This window comes from Lynx rufus, unplaced genomic scaffold (assembly GCF_022079265.1).
Source record: "Lynx rufus isolate CCGP_SWC_20201006 ecotype Redwood Valley unplaced genomic scaffold, mLynRuf1.p SCAF_30, whole genome shotgun sequence".
Lineage (NCBI taxonomy): Eukaryota > Metazoa > Chordata > Mammalia > Carnivora > Felidae > Lynx > Lynx rufus.
The window spans coordinates 6,213,770-6,232,454 of record NW_025814846.1 but is presented as its reverse complement, the minus strand read 5'-3'; the positions used below and the strand labels follow the sequence as shown (position 1 = coordinate 6,232,454).

At 36.1% G+C, this 18,685-nt stretch overlaps 1 protein-coding gene across 1 annotated transcript in view; it reads right to left on the bottom strand.

Annotated features, from left to right (window-relative positions):
* The window catches only part of VSIG4 (V-set and immunoglobulin domain containing 4), a 44,048-nt gene that overhangs the window by 4,777 nt on the left and 20,586 nt on the right, over positions 1-18,685 (bottom strand). The window contains 2 exon segments of the mRNA XM_047092487.1: positions 2,812-2,889; positions 3,424-3,486. Coding sequence (XP_046948443.1) covers positions 2,812-2,889; positions 3,424-3,486 — 141 coding nt within the window.

Genomic DNA, 18,685 nt, shown 5'->3' with positions numbered 1-18,685 from the left:
TTTGTTGCTACAACTGGCTTTATTTTTACCAGACCCTAAAATATTTTGTCTTATAAATCTGGAATATTGGGCATTGGATGGCTGAGTTGGTTAAGCATCTGACTCTTGATTTCAGCTCAGGTCATCATCTCATGGTTCATATGATCAAGCACGTATTACGCTCTGTGCTGACAGCATGGAGTCTGCTTGGGATCCTCTCTCACCCTCTCTCTCTGTCCTTCCCCCACTTGTGCTCTCTCTCTGTAATATTACGCACCTATAAAAAGTACTATCTTGTCATTTGAATAAAATAGATCTAGAAGATATAATGCTAAGTGAAATAAGTAAGTCAGAGACAGACAAATAACACATAACTTTACTCATACGTGGAATTTAAGTAAGAAATGAAACAAATAGAATAAGAAACAACAAAAAACACTCAAATATAGAGAACAAACTGGTGATTGTCATAGGGGAGGTGGGTGGAGGGATGGGTAAAATAAGTGAAGGGGATTAGGAGTACACTTATCGTGATGAGTGCTCAGCAGTGTATAGAATTGTTGAATCATTACATTGTATACTTGAAACTAATATAACACTGTGTGTTAATTATACTTGAATTAAAAAATAAAATAAAAACAACTAGTATTTGTGGTCCCCAGAACTGTGATTGAAGCTGAGAGAATCCAAGCTGTATTTCTTTGATTTTTTGATTCTCCATTTCTTCCAGATTGTTCAATTTGTTAACATGCAATTTTTCATAATATTCTCCTATAATTTTATTTTTCTGGTGTTGGTTGTTATCTCTCCTCTTTCATTTGTGATTTTATTTATTTGGGTCCTTTCTGTCTTCTTTTTAATAAGTATGGTTAGAGGTTTATCAATTTTATTGATTCTTTCAAGGAACCATCTCCTGGTTTCATTGATCTGTTCTACTGTTTTTGTTTGGTTGTTTTAGTTTCTATATCATGTATTTCTGCTCTAATTTTTATTATTTCCCTACTCCTTCTGGTTTTAGGCTTCATTGTTGTTATTTTTCTAGCTCCTTTAGGTGTAAGGTTAGGTTGTTTTAGATTTTTCTTGCTTCTTGAGGCAGGCCTGTATTTCTATATACTTCCTTCTTATCATCACCTTTGCTGAATCCCAAAAGTTTTAGACCATTGTGTTTTCATTTTCATTTGTTTCCATGTATTTAAAAAATTTCTTCCTTGATTTCTTTCTTAACCTATTCATTCTATAGTAGCATGTTGTTTAATCTCCATGTATTTGCAGTCTTTCCAATTTTTTCTTGTGGTTAACTTCAAGTTTCATAGTGCTGTGGTCAGAAAATATGCATGGTATGATCTCAGTCTTTTTGTCCTTGTTGAGGCCTGGTTTGTGACCTAGTATGTGATCTACTTTGGAGAATGTTCCATGTGCACTTGAGAAGAATGTGTATTCTGATGCTTTAGGATGGAATAAGAGAACCCAAGCTATAAACCGTTAGAGATTGAAGGAAGAATCTCCCTTGGAGGGAATCAAGTAGTAAAAACAAAAACAAAAACAAACAAAACAACAAGAACAAAACTTGATAGAGGATGCAATGCACACACCCAATATCTGAAAATTTCCATTCCCTTGGGGTTATCTTCTCATTTTATCAAAATAACTCTCCAAAAATTATCTTCTCATCTCCCTTGTCTTATTGGATGTTGCCCTGCAAAAACCATGCAATATGGAAACCTTCAAACCAAAGGTGGCAATTCAAAAGTAGCCCACAAAACAGCTTTGGGCTATGCCTAAAGATACAATGTTGTGCAGCCAAAAGGGGAGAAGTACATGGGCATTAAGAAGTCCACCATTAACGGTATACAATCAGAGAATGAGACCAATAGTGACAGTCATCACTATTTAGCATCAGCTAATCGAAATAGATGTTTACTATAAACTTGGGGTCTCTACTACACACTTTTGTTGCAGGACAATGTGTGGTCTGGAGAGTTCTAAGGGATAAGTGAGGGCAGCTCTTCTGATAATGGGGATCTCGATTATTAAGGGAAGTAGCTAATTATCAAGTAGTATGAACGCATTTCATTATTTTTTTGAAAAAAATTATCACTGATTTATTTTTGAGAGAGAAAGAGAGAAAGAGAAAGCAGGGGAAGGACAGAGAGATAAAGAGACACAGAATCTGAAGCAAGCTCCAGGCTCTGAGCTGTCAGCACAAAGCCGGATGCGGGGCATGAAACCATGGACCATGAGATCATGATCTGAGGTGAAGTCAGACGCTTAACTGACTGAGCCACCCACGCGCCCCTATATTTCATTATTTTAACAATCAATGCAGTCATACCAGTGCAAACAAGCTGACTAAGTTCCAGGGAAACAAGCTTCTCTTCGGGGTTTGGATCTTTGATACCATGACTTAGGGATCCTTGAAACTCTCGAGAACTCAGAAATCAGCTACAAGCTTCTTGGTGAGCCCTGGTTAAGAGCTCAAGTAACAAGGCCCTCACATTATCCTTATATGATCCAATACCTATATCCCTAAGAGAGCTGGCTGAGGTCATAGTCCAATTACTATTCTTGCTTAGAGTGTTTGGGAGGTGTATTACTATGACAACAGTAAACCAGCTAAAAACACAAATACCGCTTAACCACACTCTGACTCATTACTGAATCTGCATCTGTCCCTCCCCATCCCACCCATTAAGCTCATCTCCAGGGCCTTTGACCATTGTGCAGCATTCGTTTGAAGAGTTGAATGCCACAGAATAGTGTGTATTATGAAAAGTTTCAGTTGCAAAGTTCAGAGCCAAGAAGAAAGGATAGAAGTCCTGTCCATTTGCTTACCTGGTTCAGCACTGGTGTCCCCAGAGTAGCCATCCACTTCAGTGGTCCACTTCCAAAATGAGGTCACTGTAGATGTTGCTATAAGAACAAGGTATTAGGATCAGAGGCCTCTCTTCCATCCAAGAACTATGAGGCAAAGGGTGGCTGAAAAGTTTGGGTACCTTCACTGGGAATTTATTCTGAGCTTTCCAGAATTCCTGGAAAGGAATTGACCACTGGTACTATGAGATGATGTATCTTAGTTTCTTACTGTTGGTGGTGGGAAGAGGCCCATGGAGGGTGGGCAACATATCCAAAGTCCCACAGAAAGTCAGATTAGGAGCAAAACATAAGTCAGAGTTTTCTCTTTTCCAACATGAGTACTCTAACTCTTTTCTTACTTTTGCCTCAGATGTTCTCACAAAGAAGAATATACATATTCATTATTCCACTTCTTCACAACATTTTAATCATTTCTCCCTTTCTTTTATTTCCATTCTGTTATTGCTATGTTTTCTCTGAGGAACCCAGTAACCTCTTATTACAAATATAATGGCATTGAACCTTCTTCTTTGGTTTCCATGACATCATTTCAGACCTCTATTGCACCCACAGAACCATAGTAAAACTCACCTTTCAAGGGAGATTGCATTGTTGTAGGTGTCTCAGTCTTAGTCTTGAGTGACTTGGAAGAGTCTGCAAGGAAAAGGGAGACCAGTCAAGGGCCCTGGTACCCTTGAGTGAACAGTTGAATGCTCTGGAGAAATTAGTAAGTAATAAAGAAAGCTAAGTAGGAGAAAGTAAGTAAAGGTCAGTCAGGTCCATACCTGGACCTGTCTCAACACTTTTCTTATGATGCTGAAAAGTTGGGTGTTACCTGGTCATCCTTCACATCTTTCTAAGGCAAGCTTAAGCCAGGATTCATAGGCCTCTAATAAATGTGTAGCTATAGTCCTGAGCATCTTTCAACATGGATTAAAAAGACATACTTTGCTTTTAATAACTTATGAAATTTGGCTATTAATTTTCTTGAGAGAGATTTAGGAAGTATTACAAAGAAGGTGGCTATGGGTGATGTCAGTGGAAATGGTAGAGTTATGAATTCTGGGTATTTACTTCTCTACAAAAGCAATAAAATAACTGGCAAAGTTTTTAAAAAATCAACTTTTTTTACAAACAAACAAACAAACAAACAAACAAAAATCAACTGTTTTCCAAAGTAAAAAATAAATAGCTAGAGGTTTGCATCAATCCAGGGAGCATTCTTAGGATAAAAACAGCTAAATGTTGTTAATAACAGCAATTGTGTGGCATTTTAACTTTTTCTAAATACATTACTCCTTCCCAGGCCATTAGTAGCCTTGAGTTAGCAGAACAGTTTAGTTTCCAAGCAACTGTCATTATTTGACATGTGTGTCGGTTCTCTGACTCAAAACGCTTGTCTTTATTGATTACTCCATGCTAAAATTCTCCCTTGGGAAAAGGGTATATGTGTCATACATCTGCTTGAAGCAATGGATAACAGTTGAGGGAAACAAGAGACTGACCAAAAAGTTTAAAAGGAAAAACTGAAGAATTAAATGTCAATAGGGGCTATGAAAATCTCTGACACATTCCTAAGAATCTAGAAGGAATGCACTTGCCAAGCATAGTGCTGTGTTCATGTTCAGGAAAGACATGAGAAGGTCATAAGTCCTTACCTCTGGCTAGCCTTGGGGCTCTGCATAAGCAGGGAGTGAAGGTTATGGCAGTTATAAGCTTCCTGGGTGAGTGTTAAGGACATATGTCTACAGGCAACAGAGCTCTTTAGAAAAGAGTGGGACATTTGTTTGTCTTAGGTATTTAAGGAATTCTCTATCCAATCATTTGCTAACCATCAAGCTAAACTAGTAGAGACTTTGTTGGCCATCCATGATAAAGAATACAAAAGACTATACTGAATTAGTTCAGTAAAGTCACTAAACAAATAAACAGTATCTAAGACAACAAGCAATGCCAACATTAAGCCCTGGAGAAAGAGAGAGAAAATCAGGCTTCCAGAATTGCTACATTATATTGTTTAAAATATAAAAATATAAAAAACTGTTTAAAAAACAGTTTTCAACAAAAATATGAGATAATCAAAAAAATTAGAAAGTACAGCTCATAAACAGGTAAAAACTCAATGAATAGAAACTGTTTCTGACATAGTATAGGTATTAGACTTACTAAACCAAGATTTTAAATAAATTATTTTAAATCTGTTCAAAAATTAAAAAATTCATGTCTGAAGACCTAAAAGAATGAAACTGATTCAAACCAAATAGAGAATATCAAAAGAGACATAAATTATAAAACAGGAGCCATCTACAAATGCTTCAGTTGAAATTTACAATAACCAAAAGAAAAAATCATTGGGAGAAAATTTTACTAGAGCTAATTAACGTGGCAAAAAAATCATTAAACTTGAAAAGATGACAATTGAAATTAGCCACAAAAACAGAAAATAGAATGAATGAGGAAAAGTGAGCAGTCCCTCAGAGACATGTGGGACACCAACAAGTGTACCGATGTACACATAATGAAAGTCCTAAAAAGAGAGGATGGAAAATTACAGATGGAGTATTATTTTTAAAATAACTTTAAAAATCTCAATTTGATGAAAAGCATTATTCTTCAAATATAAGAAGCTCAATGAACCCCAGTAGGAAAAAAATTTTTGAAAAAAAAATCTACAATTAGACACATAATCAAAAGCCAAAGCCAATGAAACAACAAGGAAGTCATCATATATGAAATTCTAAAATTTCACTCATATGTAAAGTTTAAGAAACGAAAGAAATGAACATAGAGGAAGGGAGGGAAACATAAAATAAAACCAGCGAGGGAGGCAAACCATGGGAAACTCTTAAATACAGAGAACAAACTAAGGATTGATGGGGGGCGGTGGGTGGGAAGATGGGCTAAATGTGTGATGGGTATTAAGGAGGGCACTAGTTGTGATGATCACTGGCTGTTATGTGTAAGTGATGAATCACAGGGTTTTACTCCTGAAACCAGTACTACACTGTATGTCAACTAATTTGAATTTAAAGAATGGAAACAATGGAAGCCATAAGACAGTGAGATAATATTCAAAGTACTAAAAAAATGAATTTCAATCAAGAATTATATATTTAGCAAAACTGCAGTTTAACAACAAAGAAGAAATTGAAGTATTCCAAGATTAGCAATAACTGGGAGAGTTTGTCACCAGCAGATTTGTCGTATGAAGAATCCTATGGGTAGTCTTCAATTGGAAATAAAAGGACACTAGATAGTAACTTGGATCAACATGAAGAAATAAAACATCAAAAAATATAACTACATAAGTAAATATAAAGAAAGTATAGGGGCGCCTGGGTGGCGCAGTCGGTTAAGCGTCCGACTTCAGCCAGGTCACGATCTCGCGGTCCGTGAGTTCGAGCCCCGCGTCAGGCTCTGGGCTGATGGCTCAGAGCCTGGAGCCTGTTTCTGATTCTGTGTCTCCCTCTCTCTCTGCCCCTCCCCCGTTCATGCTCTGTCTCTCTCTGTCCCAAAAATAAATAAACGTTGAAAAAAAAAAAATAAATAAATAAATAAATAAAAATACCTATTTAAAAAAAAAAAAAAAAGAAAGTATAAATGTATTTTTTATTTGTAACTCATTTTTTTCTATCTGATTTAAAAGACAACTACATAAAGCAATAATGTTAATGTGATTATAATGCATAAAGATGTAATCTTTTACAATAATAGCATAAAGGAGGGGGAATTGAAAAATGAAATAATAACAGGATATATATAAAACAAATAACAAAAGGGCAGACACATTGTTTTGTAAACAATTACATTAAATATGAATAGATTAAATTATCACATTTAAAGGCAAAGATTGGTAGTGTGGATAGGAAAACATAATTATGTGGAATCTAAAAAAACAAAACACATAAACAAATAAACAAAAAGCATAATCATACCTATACATACAGAAAACAAACTGATGCTTGCCAGAGGGAATGGGGGTTAAGGGAAGGGGAAAATGCATGAAGGGGAGTAAGAGATACAGGCTTCCAATTATGGAATGAATAAGTCATGGGAATAAAAGGCACGACATAGGGAATATAGTCAATGATATTGTAATAGCATTGTATGGTGACAAGTAGTAGCTACACTTGTTAGCATAGCATAACATATAGAGATGTTACATCACTATGTTTTACATCTGAAACTAATGTAACATTGTTTGTCAACAGTACTCAAACCACAACAAAATTTAAAAAGACAACTTCCATTAAAAAAGAAAACAATCTAACTGCATTGTATGTATATGTAGGATTCAAACACATAAATGTTTTGAAAGTATGGAAAAAGATATACCATGCAAACAGTAACTAAAATACAGCTGGAGTAGCTATACAAGTATTCAACAAAATAGACTTAAAGACAAAAACTGTTATTAGAGATAAAGACATTTTATAATTTTAAGAGTCAATCCATCAAGAAAACATTACAATTATAAACATAACTACTTCTAATAAAACAGCCCCAAAATACACAAAGCAAAAACTGATAGAATTTTAGAGAGAAATAAACAATTCAACAATAATAGTTTGAGGCTTCAATACTGTAGTTTCAATTATGGATAGAAAAATTAGATGAAAGATAAGAAGAAAATTTAAGATTTGAACAACACTTCTTGAACAAGACTGTTAACTAAATGGCTCTAACTGACATATACAGAGCACTCCACACAACAGCAGAATATATGCGCTTCTGAAGTGCATATGGAACATTATCCAGAACAGACCATATGTTAGGCCACAAATTCAGGCTCAGTAAATTTGAAACAACTAAAACAATGCAAACTATTTTCTCCAACCACAATGAAATTAAATTAGAAATAATTAACAGAAGAAAATTAGAGAAATTCACAAATATGTGGAAATTAAATGACACATTCCCAATTAACCAGTGGGTCAAAAGAAACTTATCAGGAAATAAGAAAATACTTTGAGATGATCAAAAATTAAAACACAACATATTGAAACTTATTGGAGGAAGTGAAAGTAGTACTCAAAGAAAAATTAATAACTACAAATACCTACTTCAGAAAATAAGGAAGCTCTCAAGCCAATAATCTAATCTTCCACCTTAAAATGAAAACTAGAAAGAGAAAAGCAAATTAAACAGAGAACAAAGAGAAGGAAGAAAATACTTAGCAGAAATAAATGAAATAGTAAGTGGAAATTAATAGAGAAAATCAACAAACCCAAAATTTGGTTATTAAAGAAAATCAACAAAATTGACAAGCTTTTGGCTAGACCAACCTGGGAAAAAGAAAGAAAACTCAAATTGTTAAAATATTTAATATATTTAATAAAAAGAGGACCTTAATACTAACTTTGTAGAAATAAAAATAATTCTAAGGGAATACTATGAATAACTGTAAGACAATGAATTAGTTAAGATGTAAGAGAAATTCCTAGAAATTTACAAACTATTAAAACTGACAAAAGAAGAGATAGAAAACTCGGATAGGTAGAAATTTAACAAGTAAAAAGATTGGATCTCTAATTCAATACCTTCCCACAAAGTAAGGGTTAGGCCCAGATGGCTTCAATGATGAATTCTACAAAAGGTTTAAAGAAAAATTAATGCCTATTCTTCACCAATTCTTTCTAAAACTAGGAAGGTAACTCTTCCCAACTTCATATATGAGACCAGTATTACCCTGATACAAAAGCAGATAAAGACATCAAAAGAAAAGAAAACAAAAAAAACACTATGTGTTATGAATATAAATGTGAAACTACTTAATAAAATACAAGCATATAAAATCCAGAAGCATATTAAAAAGATTATGTACCATGACCATTAGGGTTTATCCCAGGAATGCAGGATTGATTCAACATATGAGAAATGAATCAATGCAATACACTCCATTAATAGAAAAGACACAGAAAATGCACTTAACGTAATCCAACACTCTTTAATTATAAAAAAAAAACATTAAGCAAACTAGGAATAGAGGCAATTTTCTCAGCCTGATAAAAGTATTTATATAAAACACACATGGGGCACCTAGATGTCTCAATCAGTTGAGCATCTGACTTAAACTCAGGTTATGATCTCACAGTTCAAGTTTGAGCCGCACATGGGTTTTGCTGCTGTCAGAGAAAAGCCTGCTTCAGAACCTCTCTCCCCCTCTCCCTGTCCTTCCCCTGCTCACACTCTTTCTGAAAAATAAGAAAACATTAAAAAAACACATACAGCAAACATTGTACTTAATGGTAAAAGACTGAAAGCTTTTCTTATAAGATCAAAAACAAGACAATTATGTCCACTCTCACCATGCTTATTTACCATTGTACTGAGGTATTAACCAAGGAAATTGTTCAATAAAAAAATAAAACACATCAATATTGGAAAGAAAGACTACATGTCGTTTGCAAATGTCTTCCCCATTCTGTCAATTGCCTTTTAGTTTTGCTGATTGCTTCCTTCACTGTGTAGAAGTTTTTTATTTTGATGAGGTCCCAGTAGTTCATTTTTGTTTTTGTTTCCCTTGCTTCTGGAGACGTGTTGAGTAAGAACTTGCTGCAGTCATGATCAAAGAGGTATTTGCCTGCTTTCTCCTTGAGGATTTTGATGGCTTCCTGTCTTACATTTAGGTCTTTCATCCAGTTTGAGTTCATTTTTGTGTATGGTGTAAGAAAGTGGTCCAGGTTCATTCTTCTGCATGTCCCTGTCCAGTTTTCCCAGCACCACTTGCTGAAGAGACTGTTTTTATTCCATTGGATATTCTTTCTTGCTTTGTCAAATATTAGTTGGCCATACGTTTTTGTGTCCATTTCTGGGTTCTCTATTCTGTTCCATTGATCTGAGTATCTGTTCTTGTGCCAGTACCATACTGTCTTGATGATTACAGCTTTGTAGTATAGCTTGAAGTCTGCGATTGTGATGCCTCCTGTTTTGGTTTTCTTTTTCAAGATTGCTTTGGCTATTCTGGGACTTTTCTGGCTCCATACAAATTTTAAGATTATTTGTTCTAGGTCTGTGAAGAATGCTTGTGTTATTTTGATAGGGATTGCATTGAATATGTAGATTGCTTTGGGTAGTATTGACATTTTAACGATATTTGTTCTTCCTATCCAGGAGCATGGAATATTTTCCCCGTTTTTGTGTGTGTCTTCTTCAATTTCTTTCATAAGCTTTCTATCATTTTCAGTGTATGGTTTTTCACCTCTTTGGTAAGATTTATTCCTAGGTATTTTATGGTTTTTGGTGCAATTGTAAATGGGATCGATTCCTTGATTTCTCTTTCTATTGATTCATTGTTATAGAAATTCAACAGATTTCTGTGCATTGATTTTTATACCCTGCCATTTTACTGAATTCATGAATCAGTTCTAGCAGTTTTTTTTGTGGAATCTTTTGGGTTTTCCATGTAGAGTATCATGTCATCTGTGAAGAGTGAAAGTTTGACCTCCTCCAGGCTGATTTGGATTCCTTTTATTTCTTTGTGTTGTCTGATTACAGAGGCTAAGTCTTCCAATACTATGTTGAATAACAGTGGTGAGAATGGACATCCCTGTCTTGTTCCTGACCTTAGGGGGAAAGCTGTCAGTTTTTCCCCATTGAGGATAATATTAATGTTGGGTCGTTCATATATGGCTTTTATGATCTGCAGGTATGCTCCTTCTATCCATACTTTCTTGAGGGTTTTTATCAAAAAGGATGCTGTATTTTGTCAAATGCTTTCTCTGCATCTTTTGAGAGCATCATATGGTTCTTGTCCTTTCTTTTATTGATGTGATGAATCACGTTAATTGTTTTGTGGGTATTGAACCAGCCCTGCATCCCAGGTACAAATCCCACGTGGTCGTGGTGAATAATTTTTTTAATGTATTGTTGGATCCTGTTGGCTAATATCTTGTTGAAGATTTTTGCATCCATATTCATCAGGAAAATTGGTCTAAAGTTGTCCTTTTTACAGTGGTCTCTGTCTGGTTTTAGAATCAAGGTAATGCTGGCTTCATAGAAAGAGTTTGGAAGTTTTCCTTCCATTTCTATTTTTTGGAACAGCTTCAAGAGAATAGGTGTGAACTCTTCCAGAAATGTTTGGTAAAATTCCCCTGGAAAGCCATCTTGCCCTGGACCCTTGTTTTTTGACAGATTTTTGATTACTAATTTGATTTCCTTACCGGTTATGGGTCTGTTCAATTTTTATATTTCTTCCTGTTTCAGTTTTGATAGTGTATACATTTCTAGGAATTTTTCCATTTCTTCCAGATTACCCGTTTTTATTGGCATATTCTTGCTCATAATATTCCCTGTTTATTGTTTTTATTTCTGTTGTGTTGGTTGTGACCTCTCCTCTTACATTCTTGATTTTATTTATTTGGGTCTTTTCCTTTTTTTTTTTCTTTTTGATCAAACTGGCTAGTAGCTTATCAGTTTTGTTAATTCTTTGAAAGAACCAGCTTCTGGTTTCATTGAACTGTTCTACAGTTATTTTGGTTTCCATGGAATTAAGTTCTGCTCTAATCTTTATTATTTCCTGTCTTCTGTTTGTTTTGGGTTTTGTTTGCTGTTCTTTTCCTAGCTCCTTAAGGCGCAACATTAGGTGGTGTATCTGAGATCTTTCTTTCCTCTTTAGGAAGGCCTGGACTGCTATATAGTTTCTTCTTATGAACGCCTTTGCTGCGTCCCAAAGGTTTTGGGTTGTGGTGTTATCATTTTCATTGACTTCCATGTACTTTTTAATTTCCTCTTTAACTGCTTGTTTAGCCCATTCATTCTTTAGTAGGATGTTCTTCAGTCTCCAAGTATTTGTTACCTTTCCAAATTTTTTCTTGTGGTTGATTTCAAGTTTCATAGCATTATGGTCTGAAAATATGCACGGTATGATCTTGATCTTTTTGTACTTACTTAGGGCTAATAATTTTTTTAATGTATGGTTGGATCCAGTTGGCTAATATCTTGTTGAGAATTTTTGCATCTATATTCAACAGGGAAATTGGTGTATAGTTCTTCTTTTTAGTGGGATCTTTGTGTGGGAGTTGCAGGAGGGAAGCAATAAAGGAAAAGACTTCAAAAGGAAAGGGCTGGAGAAGGTACAAGGCCTTAGGACATGTTTACACAGCTGAATGTGGCTGCAGCTTGTAAGGAACACTAGAGCCATTAACATTGCCCAGGGCTGGATCTTCCTTCACACCTGATCCTTACTATAGCTATAGAAACCAGTGAACTTGGAATTCAACCTTGAAAAGCAAAACAATTAGATTGATTAACACACTTGCTTAGTTGACTTTATGCACATAGTCTTTAGCAATTATCATAATAAAAAGAAGCTTCATTCTGGAGTTGGGCCTCATTCTGACTCGAGTATGAGGACCTTCACTTAACTGAACTTTGCGGACTCATCTTTTGTGACTCCAGCTATACTCCCTGCAACAATTGGCCTAGTCGGCAGGTTAAGGCAGTCTTCCAGACTACTTAGGTTTACAGTCACAGAGGATTAAAGCGGAGCGGTAGGACAGGTAAGTCCTGGCTCTGGGATAGTGAAGTATGGGAAACTCACTGTCTCATGATCATGAAGCTTACTCTAAATTACTTCGTACTTTATTGCGAAGTTCTGGAGTAAAAGTGAAAAGAGGAACTTTTGATGAGTTCTGGTACTTGGTTAAAAAACATTGCTATTGGTTTAACCATCCTGGAAAAAATCTTTTACACCTTAAACAATGGAGATTAATTATGAAATCGCTTAGACGTGCTCATCAAAATGGAGATATCATTTCTTTAAAAGTTTGGTCTTTATGCTCTTTGAGATGGCTTTACAGCCTTTATAGTCCGACTCAGAACAAAATATAAGTTCACTTAAGTTAAAAACTCATCAAGAAGAAGATGAGTCAGATTTTACATCTGATAGTTTTGAGGATGAGTCTTCCTCTGAAGAAATCAAAGCTATAGCGCCTGAGGAAGATACTTTACCAGAATGGCCTCCGCCACCACCCACAAATGATAACTTGGAGGATAGTGCCTCCCCTTATAATAAAGTATACCCCCCCCGCTCCTTTACCTAAAAATACAAAAATTCCTACTCATGTTAAACGAAAGACTGCCTATCCAGTCACTTCCAATCCTTTTTCTAATGATCAGCCTCACATAATAGTTCTTTCCAAGGGATATGGGGGCCCTATAATTACACCTCTGATGTGAGGGTTGATAAAGGCTAAGGAGGAAGGAGATTTAGAATTGATACAACCGGTACCAGAAATATTTCCGGTTACTCTGAATGCTTTCCCACCAAATGCACAATATCCTAATGGAGGCTATAATGCTATAATACTCTCAGATCCTTGTAAAAAATTTGAAAGATCTTAAAATGGCTTGTGTCCAATACGGCACTAACTCTATATGCAGGGCTTACTTTCAGCATTTTCTGATACCAAACGCTTGATTCCTAAAGATTGGGAAATTTGGGCTAGAACTGTTTTATCCCGTGCTGAATATTTATGACTTATGACTTGGTGGGAAGATCAGACTAAGATTCAAGAGGAAAGAAACGTTCATGATAATATTCCTATTGACAAGGAACAACTTTTTGGACAAGGAGAATATTCTCAACTAAGATATCAATGTGGTATGAGTGATCAAGCAATACAACAAGTACAGAATTGCTGTAAGATGGCTTGGCAAAGTACAGCTACTCTAGGGGAGTTTACCCCCTCATTTGTAAATGTTAAACAGGGAAATACTGAACCTTATGTTGACTTTGTAGCAAGATCAAGAGATGTTTTGGCTAAAACAATTCCTCAGGCAGGCCTAAGAGATTTGTTGGTTCCTATTGTGGCTTATGTAATGCTAATTCAGAATGCCAGCCAGCTCTTCATCCTATAAGAGTGGCTGCTGGGTCCATGGCTGACTATGTGAAAGCATGTGCTGATACTGGTACCCCACTTTACAATATGAACCCCTTTGCTGCCGCTATAAGACAGACAGGCCCTTTTAAAACTAACACCAAATGGTTTGGTTGTGGAAAAATTGGCCATATGAAAAAAGACTGTTGAAAAATAAAGGACAAATTAAAAAAAAAAACAAGCATAATGTTAATAATACCAGTACTGATAATCTATCTAAATTAATGTCTCCAATTGTTTTATGCCCTCGTTGTAAAAAAGGATATCATTGGGCCAATCAGTGCCATTCCAAATATCACAAAGATGGGCATCCTCTTCCATCTCTTAATATTGATCAAAATCAGGGAAACTTCTCACAGGGCCTAGCTCAGGGTCCAACAAACAAAATGAGCTTTTATCCAGCCAGCAATGGGTCTCAACACCACAACATCGACAGGTCACAGACCTCTGTCATGCAACAACTGGGAGTCCTGCCTTAGATCTCCCTGCTATAGACCCAGCCTTCTTTAGGTGTCGTTAAAGTTAGAACAGGAATTTATGGGCCTTTTGAAAAGGCACAGTAGGCCTTATTTTTGGGCAGAGTAGTCTTACACTTAAAGGTATTCATGTGCATCCTGGTGTTATTGACTGTGATTAGGAAAATGAAATTCAAGTTATGATATCGGCCAATAATCCTTATAATATTCAACCAGGAGATAAAATTGCTCAAGTACATATTCTTCCTTATATAGAGAGCCAAAGCAATCCTGTTATCAGAACTGGAGGTTTTTGCAGTACCGGAAAACAATTATATTGGCAAACATTTTTGAAAGATTTTCACTCCAAAATACATCTTAAAATTAATAATAAACCTTTTATAGGATTAGGAGACACTGGAGCTGACGTTACCATCATATCTGAAAAGTTTTGGCCTTCATCTTGGCCTGTTGAAAATGTACCTGTAATTTTTACAGGACTTGGCTCCTTAGGGGGAATAGAAAGAAGTCAACAGATTATGAGATGTGAAGGACCCGAGGATCAGATTGCAACTCTTAAACCCTATGTGGCTAACATTGCCATTAATCTGTAGGGTAGAGATATACTTCAACAATGGGGTGCATATATTAATATCCCATCTGTATTTACTCAAAGTAAAAATATAATGTGTGCCATGGGATATGACCCACTGAAGGGATTATACATAAATCAACAAGGCATTAAAACACCCCTCAATATTTTCCCCAAACATAAAGCCACAAGTCTAGGATATCCAAATTTATCCTAGCGGCCACTGCCAGAGAACAAAAAATGTGTGCTGCCTTTAAAATGGCTTATTGATGAGCCATTTATGAGCCATATCTTATTGATATGGATAGAGCAGTGGCCGCTTTCTCAAGCAAAACTGGCAGCTTTAAAATTTTTAGTTTCTGAACAATTAGAAGCGGGACATATTGAACCTTCAACTAGTCCCTGGAATTCTCCGGTTTTTGTCATAAAAAAGAAATCTGGAAAATGGAGAATGCTGACTGATCTCCGACCCATAAATAAAATCAAACAATCTATGGGGGCTCTACAGCCTTGCCTTCTGACACCTGCTGCTATCCCTCGAGACTGGAAAATTATAATTATTGATCTTAAGGATTGTTTTTTCTCCACTACCTTAAACCCTAAAGATTTGGAAAGATTTGCATTTTCCATTCCTGTAATTAATCATGAGAAGCCCATAAACAGATTTCAATGGAAAGTTTTACCTCAAGGAATGTTAAATAGTCCTATTCTTTGTCAGCTTTTTGTTGCAGACCCTCTCTGATATTTATTATCTGTTTCCTCATGCTCAGATCATTCATTACATGGATGACAGCCTATTAGCGTTACTGGAACGACATGATTTACATGCACTCTTTTTAGCAGCTCAGGCAACCCTCTCAGAAGATGGCCTCATTATTACAGAAGACAAAGTTCAATTTGAAGATCTCTTATTCTATTTAGGTCAAAAATTAGTACAAAATTCAATAATGCCTCAAAATGTTCAAATTCGTAGAGATACCTTGCATACTTTGAATGATTTCCAGAAGTTATTAGGAGACGTTAACTGGTTAAGTCCTACTCTAGGTATACCTACTTATCAACTGACTCATCTTTTTGATGTACTTTTAGGGAATTCCAATTTAAATAGCTCTAGAAAATTAACTCCGGAAGCATCCCAAGAATTACAATGGAATGAACAAAAAATTGCTTCCAGTCAGCTTACTCAAGTTGACCCCTCGCTACCTGTTTCCTTGTTAATTTTACCATCACCTCATTCTCCTACAGGAGTACTTTGGCAGGCTAATGGAATCATAGAATGGATATTTCTTTCCAACAAAGCCTTTAAAAAATTGCCTACATATTTAGACAAAATAGGAATGTTGATTTTTAAGGGTCGGGAGAGACTTAAGGAAATAACAGCCCAAGACCCTGAGACAATTATAGTACTTCTGTCTCATGCACAAATATCCATGGCCTATCAGCAATGCATTTCATGGGCAACTTGGAGTTCCAGATAATATAGGTCACATAGACATCCATTATCCTAAATCCAAGTTAATTGAATTTATCAAAACCACCTCCTTTATCATGCCTCGAATTGTACAATCGGTACATGTAAATGGACCTAATTATTTTACAGATGCCAACAAATCCAGTTATTCTGCATATTATGGTCCTACTTCTAAATGTGTAAAATCTCCATATGCCTCAGTACAAAAGGCTGAACTCGCTGCCATATTTCTATTACTTAAGGATGTTTCCTCCTCCATCAATATCTTAACGGATTCAACCTATTCTAAACAAATGATTGAAAATCTGGTGGGAGGGAGGGGAAAGTTGGTGATGGACATTGAGGAGGGCACCTGTTGGGATGAGCACTGGATGTTATATGGAAACCAACTTGACAATTAATTTCATACTAAAAGAAATTTTGGAAACCATTAATATTTATTCAGATGGCTCAGAATTGTCTGACTTATTTTTTCAAGTCCAACATTGTCTCCAACACCAATCCCATCCTATATACATTACTCACATAGGATCTCATTCTGGCCTCCCTGGCCGCTTGGCAGAAGGAAACGCTACAGCGGATTCCTTATTGGCAGCTCCTGTTATTACAGCACAAGATTTTCACAATATGACTCATCTTAATGCTAAAGGCTTAAGTAAATGTTTTTTTATTTCCCTTAAACAAGCCAGAGAAATTATCACACTGCCCCACCTGTGGGCCCATTGTTATTCCTCCGTACTCTTAGGGGGTTAATCCCAGAGGTCAATAACCTAATGATTTATGGCAAATGGATGTTACTCATGTTGCACAATTTGGTTGCCTTGCATATGTACATATATCAATAAATACATATTTTGGTTTTATATGGGCTACACCTTTGTCAGGAGAAGAAACGGCCCATGTTATTCAGCACCTTTTAGAAGCATTTGCCATGATGGGACTCCCCCAGAATCTTTAAACTGACAATGGCCCCGCTTTTACTTCTCACACTCTTCTTATATTTTGCCAAAAATGGGGCATTCATCATACTACAGGCATTCCTGTAGTCAAGCTATTATTGAACGTGCTAATCGTACATTAAAAACCATGTTACAAAAACAAAAACAGGGGATATGGCTTTGAATCCAAAGGATCAATTAATGAAAACATTATTTACACTTATTTTTTTGGATTTAAGAGGTGAACACGAGCTCACCGCAGCTGAAAAACATCACACAGTCTCTAATACCAGACCCCTTTCACAACCAATATTTTGGAAAAATGATAATAACCAATGGTGCCCTGGGTATGTTAAATTGTGGGGTCAAGGATTTGCTCTTGTGTCCACAGATAACGGGTATATCTGGCTCCCAGCCTGACAATTAAAAGCACGATATGAACAGATGGGTGAAAAGAAAGAGTTGACGATTTTCGACCACTGGAGAAAGATATGGAAGAATTAAGCCTGGAATGAAAGGTAAAAAGAACCAAAAAAAACAATGAAAGCCAAACCTCCAACATGGGGACAGATGAAGAAGATGACTCTAGAAGCAGAACAGATCCTCCAAAAAAGAGGAACACCTAAGACTTCTACTCTGTTTATTGCCATGATGTCGGTTCTTACTTTAACCATGAATACTAAAGGGAATCACACATATTGGGCTTATATTCCAAATACACCTCTTAATAAATTAATTACATGGGATGATCCCTCTTTCCCAGTTTATGTAAATGATTCAGTCCCGTTGCCTGGACCTTATGATAATAGAGGTCCATTTAAACCAGAAGAAGAAGGAAAAATAATCCCTGAATATTCTGTAGGTGCAGATGGGCCACCTATATGCTTTGGAACAGGTGAACACTGTGTTACATTTCATTCACAGGCATGGATAGCAAAAATACCCAATGGGACTAATGTCTCTATATTGTACTTACTACAGGTGTCTCCATGAGAAGTCAAAGAATTATATACAATTACCCTCCTAAATTGCCTTGATATCAATTATGAAAGATTATAAATCCTGAGGAATGGGTTAATTGGGAGCTCTGTAGAGGAGAGGTTGGTAGAGATCTTCTTAACACTTCCAAAGGAAGCATTATCTGGGCCTCTGTAGGCTCTGCTCGGATCAAACCCTCCAAAAGAGAGCTCAGATGTCTTCAATATCAATACGACATCATATTAGATGTAACATCTGAACCTATTGTATGGCATGAAGGAGGGATGACTTCCCCCAGCCCACGTTTACCTGATGGGCCAGTTCATTCAGAACTTTGGAAGATTGGCACTGGATTATTAGGCATGGCCACGTGGAAAGGCCACTTAATGAATACTTCAAATAAATTATCCATCTGTCTTAGATTAAATGAGACTCATAAAATTCAAGCATGTATCAGACTTCCTTTTCTGTTTATGTTAGGCATGCCTCATTAGGCCCTTGATAACAATCTTCTGACTTGCCATAATTGTTTTTATACT